Source organism: Saccostrea cucullata, unplaced genomic scaffold (genome assembly GCF_032062105.1).
Source record: "Saccostrea cucullata isolate Sc308-1 unplaced genomic scaffold, CSIRO_AGI_Scuc_v1 ctg12337, whole genome shotgun sequence".
Taxonomy (NCBI): domain Eukaryota; kingdom Metazoa; phylum Mollusca; class Bivalvia; order Ostreida; family Ostreidae; genus Saccostrea; species Saccostrea cuccullata.
In genome coordinates, this window is record NW_026922187.1 from 5,346 (window position 1) to 13,033 (window position 7,688).

The window sequence follows — 7,688 nt, forward strand, 5'->3', positions numbered from 1 at the left end:
AGGATTTCACGGAAAAATCGACAGAGGTGGGGTAAAATAGTTATACTATACTGATCAACTGCGCAGTAAATCAGTACTTTTGTCCACAATCAAAACTCCAAAAAGGGAATGCTTTAGAAATTTGGATATCATAAAGCTTATATCTATATAAATGTTGCTGTAAACTATTTAGAGATTGGAAGAATCCAATTTTTTCCCATTAAATGCTGCCTCTGCTGTTCCGGTAAAATTGGTCATAACTTTTGCAACTGAAATAAATAAAACTTTATTTAAAAACAAAAACACCAGAAAATATTTATGGCTATGAAACTGTTATTTATTCATGAGAGAGAGTTAAAAGAGAGATTACGAAATATTATAAACATAATTATGTCATTTTTTATTATATAATTAGAAAGCGTTTGGTGGGTCAATACTTTTTTCCCAGTAATAGGGCATAAAATATTAACAGATCAAATCATGAACACCTCCCACTAATTTGCAAACCCGTTGATTGCTTCACATTTAACAATATAGATCTTTTATAATCTGTTATTTCCACCATTACAGAATACATACGCAATTTGTGAAAGTAGCTTCCTAAGGTTCGATATTGTTCCTTTGTATGGAGAGAAAAGGAATTTGTAAACAGGCTAGCTATGCAGCCTCCAAGAATAGGCCCTAATTTACACCTAAAACAGAAATTAAATAAATGTTTTTATATGTATATATAAAAATGAAGTTCTGTAATTTACAAGCATCTATTAATGGGTCCGTAGAAAATAAACTAAGAACATGCTTTAGTCAACATTTTGTTTTCTTTGACGTATTTTCATAAAAAAGATTGAAAGTGGGTGAAAACCTTTTACTTTTTCAAAACTTTTAAAAGAGAAACAAGATTTTCTTTCAAATAAACATTGGCTGTAACAAGACTAGTACTTTTTTTCGAATGTTTTATAAACATTATTCAGGTAGCCAAGTGTCCAATTCGTAAGGTGGAGATGAGGGAAACGAATCGGACACTTGGCTAGCGAAGATGATTTGGCGTGTGATCTGCAGGCATCATTTGTACGAAACATTAATGGTTTAAATGTTCATGATTTGGTTGGCTGAACATAGCTGGTCAGATTTTACAAATACAACCATAGGATTTTTTTTTAATTAAGTTTGAAAGACCGTCAGATTTAATGTAACATTTATGACCGTTTTTTTCCTAGGAGGTACAATAACATAGTAATGTTTCACAAAAAATAAACACCTTCAAGATTAAAGGCATAGATAATTTAGTGTACATGTTCATCATAGAATAGAAGATTGGAATTAATTTTGCTAGAGAACAAAACTGAACCAAAATTTATCTAATTCAAAATTTAAATACATCAGTACATAAAATGAATCTGATTAAATAGTTGTTTGCATGAAAAAAGAATATTAACGCTTCATGCGAGGTTCGAACCAAAAACGTTTCACTTGTAGTACACTGAACATGTAGCTTATATTACTGCGCTACCACCGCTACACTTATACCTTTGAATTTAAAAAGACAAAGAAGCACCACATTTACACAGTTCGATTTTTTTTTTTTTTTTTTTTTTTGGAAAAAGTTCATTTTTATGGTCTCTGGGTCTTCTCTCCATTTTGTACAAATGTATATTCGTTTCTTTGAATTACAATGCACACAAATAACGTTTCAAAATCATGGAGAGAAGACACAAAGATAGAAAATTTTTAGAAAAAAGTGTTTTGAAATGTACCATTTTGTACCAAATGTCTGTTCCTGCCAATTTTCTAGCTATTTTTTAGCAAATCAAAATTCACTTTCGGAATAAAATAAATGTTATAATTTCAGGTGACATGTCAATAAAATTTTCACTTTACGCCCAGATTCCTGCCGAATGCCAATTAAAAGCGCACTCGTTCTTTTTGACCTTTTGAGGTTTAACCTTCTTTTTAAATATAATGAACCTTTGCAAGTCCACCATCTATGTTTTGGCTTTCCGAATATACAAATTGTATGATTATTTATCTAATAATCAGGGCCTTTTGCACTAGATGCATATGCATTATCTGTGACAATGCCTTTTTTTCTTAATAGAGAGTGATTTTCATGACCTAGACCTCGAAGTTTGACTTTCGAAAACTTTGAACAAAGAGAGCATTTATATCATATGTACTTCAAAAATAAAAGACATATGTCTCAGAACATATACAAAACAGTTAGAAAACCATTATACCTTGGAAGAAGGGTTTGTTATATATAACAACCGGTCAATGTAAAGCACTAGAAAAGCTTCAGTTTTAAAGAAGCTGTTTAAAATGCATCTTTCCATGAACTGCCAATAATAAATACATCAATTTTATTTAAAACTTAATTTAATTAAATTCAGAAAAATGTGAAGTAATCAAATGTAACTACGAGGGGTGATCAAAAAGTTCGTGAACTATCTCTATATTTACAAGACCACAATTCAGATCAGAATGAAATTTGGCACACATAGAGTCAAACACATGTTCTATAAATAGCATATGTGGTGAAAAATGTTCAACATGAAAGATCGCCAACTTACAATAAGAAAAACATTTAAATATCTTGTCAATAATATAATCATAAAATCCCTAAAATATTGTTTAATTTAGACCTCAAACATATCAGATATGACAAAGAGGAAGCACCCATACTTTATCCACATTAAATAAAGGACGCTCCCAAGACAGAGGACTCGGGTTATAATGGTCACCATGCTCATTCTGGAAAAGGATATCCTTATCCACCCATGCTATATTGTCGAAATTTGTCCATTTCTGACAAATAAACTGTGTTTGTTATCAAAAATAACTTGCATGGTAAGAACTATGAGTCGAAAAAATCATTTAGCTTATCTGACAGAACGCTATGGAGCATGTCATTTGACCGTCTAGATCACGTGATTCGCGCATGGACAGAATGGTTGCAGATGCGTGTTAAAATCGGAGAAGACTAGATTTAAAAAAAAGAATTCAACAGTAAAACCCTATATCATTATTTTTATGGAAGTTATTCAATTAGTTGGCGAACTTTTTGGTCACCCCTCGTATATGTATAAATGCGTATGTACTGTAATAGTATCATATGGTCCCCTAGAATAGAAATAATTATCACAGACCGTCTATAGACTTTACCCAATGTGTGTCGTAATCGTTGGAGGCTACAGCACTCCCTAGAGATCGGGCAGGGTTCATACTGGACCCCGTCAAGGTAATCTGTAAAGAAAAAAAATTCCAAGAAATCTAGATTGTCTGTCGAGCTATAGCTACATATTTAAAAGTGCTAGCAATTGCATTTCTGGAAAAAAAAACAAATAGTTTCTCGACGGGAGAAAAAAAAAACAAAAAAATATTGTAAACATATTTACAGACATAAATAAATTGTAGTGTTTCGTGGTCAATAAGATGGTCTCTGATTAGAAAAAAAATGTGTAGATGCCTTTTTCACATAAGAATGTTTTTATTACCACAAAATACGCAATTAGATTGTTGTCAGAGAGGAAATCAGGCCTACTGTCCAGTCCTGCTATGACCACGGATTCATTGTGCAAGAAAGGGGCCAGTGTTCTCTATATTCATCATTATTAACAGCAATTACAGGATATAGAAATACTCCAGCACTTGATTAACAATCTTACTTATTCAAATAGGCGTACACTCATGTCTTTATTGTCTGTAAATTTTATGTACACCTTATTAGTTTGTAAGGAGATGTGGGAAGAGGGACGAGTTTCATTCAAAATTAAAGTTAATACAGTTTGCAACCATCTAGAAAAATGAAATTAAAAAAAAAACATTTAAAGATCTAAATTTATTTTTAATACATATGACCAACCTAGTCCTGGTGGCAACTAAAAATGCATATGCCAGGCCATACTTACGGAAGAAAAATGCAGCATTGCTACCGTGAGCCCAATTTTCAAAGAAACACTACCAAAATCTGTTCTGTTTCCGTCTGTTGTCGCAATAATAACAAAGACAAGACAAAATGTTAAAATCAGCTCAATGGCAACTCCTTGTAAAAGAGTGTAGCTATCGGAGACTTTGGTCACTCCAAGATTAGAATGGAATGCACCTGGTGTCACTCTGAAATCAAATTTTCTTATATAAAACATTTACCAAACATTCGAAAAATCATACTTTGGAAAGATGTGTTTATGACTGTTGATCAAGGTGAAATAGAAAAATCATATTTTGGAAAGATGTGTTTATGACTGTTGATCAGGGTGAAACCAATTCACTTAATTTCGGTTTATAAATGTGTCATGATGTAAAGTTTTATCATGTTGTAAATTTTGCATTTACTGCCACCCAGTAAAATCAAAATTTACAACATGGCACATGTATGTTTCACTTACTCATACAGAGTAAGCAAGATTATAGGTAATATATTGTTAAATAGTAATTCTTTACCCTCTCAGAATCATTCCTCCCACAATGGCTCCAATGGTTTGAGCAATTGTGTAAAACAAAGCGCGAAAAATAGTGATCTGAAAACTCGCCAAAAATCCCAAAGAAACCGCAGGATTGAAATGTCCGCCGGAAATGTGACCAAACATTTGAATAAGGGCCATAATCGCCAGTCCAAATGCAAGCGCTATCTGTAAAAAAAAAAGTCTGCAAATCAGGAAATTTATTAGTTAACTGTCGAGATAATCTTGATAAAATGTCAGTTATGTGCAGGGGAACACTGATAGTTTTCATTCAAAATATTTGTTTGTAAAGAAGAAAATGTATCTCAGGTGCTTCTTGTTGCCCTCGGACCTCTTGTTATATTATTTTGACGCAATGCCATACATTTTTAAGACTATGAGTATAAACTAACCATGCTAATGTAACAAATTATCACCAGCACTGATGTCACAACAATATGGTGTTTTGTTAACATTCCATTCACCGTGATTTCAAACAGAAAAAATACATTCTTGTTTATGTAAACATTGAAATTATTGTCATTTAAACATCGAGGGGTCGGTAAGTAACCTGGATATTTTGACAAACTAGAGGAAACTCCGTATACCTGGAGTTCGTGGTAAAGAGCGTTAAATTACATATTAACCACTATGTATGCTTGTTCCTATAATGAAGTGAGGATAATTTGTCTTCAGTCTGCAGGATTAGAGGAACAACGTACTTTGTGAATGTTGACCACGTCAATCTGTTTTATAAACGATTTTCCCCAAAGATGGAGAGGGTTAAAGCTGAAATATATCTTCAGCCAAAAAAAAAGGAATATATTCTGTCGTGTTCATAAGCTTTATTAAATGCCCAGACATATATAAAGCTTAAAAGAAGACATTTTTGAAAGTGCGACATACTAGTGCTTCAGGGGAGGGCTGTAAGATAAAAAAGAACCCAAACACACAGAAAATCAACAGTATTTGAGTTATCATAGTGAAATATGTCGATCGTAAAGTTTTCAGGTAATGCTACAACAAATATTTATGACTAAATATCTTAGATCCACACAGATATGAAATCTACGTGTGAAAAGATGTGCAATAGACTGGAGCGGTGGTACATGTATAACCGATTTATCCTCAACAAATGTTCAACTCACACACGTTATAATTTCAACGGATTGTATCTGAAATGTTTAGAAGGTCTAAAAAAAATTTATATTCTGAATCTATTCTATCTTTATTCCACTATGAAAAACTACCTAAGCAAATAATTCCTGGCATTATTATTTAAAGGGCATTTATAACAATAAAAACATATGCAAACTGGTTTATGATAACTTGATAAATAATCTATACGAAAAACACGTGAATGTTGGATTTATTTGGTTTTCTGATTTTCAAATGATAATTCTTTATAGGTAGAAATATTTTATATTACATTTATTTCAAAAGTATCTGTAATATTGTGTGAGAGAGAGAGAGAGAGAGAGAGATTTCTACTCACTCTGACGGGATTTATGGGGTCAGTTAATGTGGAAGCACATCCTAGGAAGACAAATAACATAGTCCCTACGAACTCTGCCAACACCGCTCTCCAAAACTTCCAGGTTTTCAGTTCACGGATGGAGTAAACCTTTTCCTCCACATCTTTTCCAAATCTAGCTTCAGTTACTGCTTGTGAAACGTGCATAAAATAGCCCTCCATTTCTCACTTTCGCAAAATTCTGCAAATATATAACTCCGGATAATTTTCAGGTGAGGAAAAAAGTATCTACGATGAAAACAAATAAAAATCCAGTTTCCACTTTTAAAGATATTAAAATACTTTATTACGTATATGTAGGTGTTACTAGCAACTACTGGTGCTCTTTTATAGAATAAATAAATCTTCGATAGACGATTACGTATATGACATGTGATAATACAGCTAGTTTAACAAACTGCACTTTCACGAGGGGGTGTTACCCAACATACACTCATGTTTATGCAAAAGAAAATTTACAATATGTAGTATTTATCATTAGTTAACACAAGTTTATTAATGCTACCTCAAAACATGTATACAAATCCATCTTTTCTTACTTTATTTGAATTTTACTTCATGTATTAATTCTAATTGCAGTTTTTTAACGTCTTAGAACATAGAGAGTTGTTTTTACATTCGCCAAGTATATATTTCTTTAAAATTTATTTATTTTTATTACCTCTTGCATATATTAAATGGAGTAGTTAGTTTCGTTAGGAATCTTTCAAGACATAAAGTTCTTTCATATAGTGTATATTGTTCATTTTAAATGTTCCAGAGTCGATGTGCATCTACAATTCAGCTTCTCATTATATATGAAAACAAAACTCTCAAAACTTAAGATGTTTTCGAAACTCTTTGGAGCCCCACTTCCTGTCATTGCAATTAACCACATGGTATTTCCAGTTTAAATTAATTGTCTTTAGCTTTTTTTCCTCTTCATAATAATATACTTAGAACAAAAATCCCATATACTTGAAATTCTTCTGCTTCTTTTTTTTATTAAGATATTAATTGGATGAAGTGGATAAAGGACTTGTCATTGTTAAATTTTCTAATGAGGTATAAGTAATTTTTCATTCCTTCATAAATACACTGTACATCATTTCGAATGCCAGTCATTCAGCGGCATTGCTTTGTAAAGTACATATGTGCTTTTATCATTCATTTTCTATAGCCATAAAGTTACATATTAACCCTATTTATAGATTTAAAAGGTGAACCTGCAACGGTTTAAAAAGAGAAGAGTTTGCACCTTTTAACACAGATATCTCGCAAGCTTTACTCTCTCCAGAGTACACGAAGTACACACTTTGTCATCTCCCGGCTAAACAGACCGTGTGGTAATAAAATAAGAGGCCCCTCGCAACAACGCTCAGCTGAGTTCTTGGGGGGGGGGGGGGGGTGTAGTTCTTGAGAAGAAGATTTTTTAAAGACCAAATCCTTTTTTGTACCAACTTCGGTAAAAATTGGCCTAGTTGTTCTTAAGAAGAAGTTGAAAACGTGACTTAATCTTTCAGCTCAGGTGAGCTAATAAATAATTTTAAAAAAGGTGCAAATTGAGTACCACTTAAAAATATCTACGGTATATAAAAATTTGAATGTTTTGTACATGTAAACAAGTACTTCACATATCGATAAATTAGGATACAATTTATACAAAACCTTGTTTGACAATTCATCGTTTTTCTAATCGACCTTTTTGGAATATGAGTGATTATACGAGGGGTGATCAAAAAGTTCGCGAACTATCTCTA

The 7,688-nt window shown here is 32.4% G+C and overlaps 1 protein-coding gene across 4 annotated transcripts; it reads right to left on the minus strand.

Moving 5' to 3' along the window:
• Positions 1-2,755: 2,755 nt before the first annotated feature.
• On the minus strand, positions 2,756-6,333 carry LOC134261339 (aquaporin-4-like). 4 transcript variants are annotated; one of them, XM_062743773.1, is made up of 5 exons: positions 6,232-6,333; positions 5,911-6,130; positions 4,417-4,604; positions 3,885-4,089; positions 2,756-3,219 (listed from the first exon to the last, which is right to left on the minus strand). In XM_062743773.1, exons 2-5 carry the CDS (start codon positions 6,109-6,111, stop codon positions 3,115-3,117), a joined length of 699 nt encoding a protein of 232 aa, XP_062599757.1. In that variant the 5' UTR covers positions 6,112-6,130; positions 6,232-6,333; the 3' UTR covers positions 2,756-3,114. The 4 variants fall into 4 exon arrangements, with proteins under 4 accessions (XP_062599757.1, XP_062599758.1, XP_062599760.1 ...); XM_062743774.1 differs by having other exon boundaries at positions 6,257-6,317; XM_062743776.1 differs by having other exon boundaries at positions 6,240-6,270.
• Positions 6,334-7,688: the final 1,355 nt, after the last annotated feature.

Bases quoted from the DNA above. Each gene is read 5' to 3' on its own strand.
- LOC134261339 (XM_062743773.1), bottom strand. From the start codon at position 6,111: ATGGAGGGCTATTTTATGCACGTTTCACAAGCAGTAACTGAAGCTAGA. The intron at 4,090-4,416 runs GTAAAGAATTAC...ATTTGATTTCAG, and splicing joins GGAGGAATGATTCTGAGAGG to AGTGACACCAGGTGCATTCC. The intron at 3,220-3,884 runs GTAAGTATGGCC...TTTTCTTTACAG, and splicing joins CAATGCTGCATTTTTCTTCC to ATTACCTTGACGGGGTCCAG.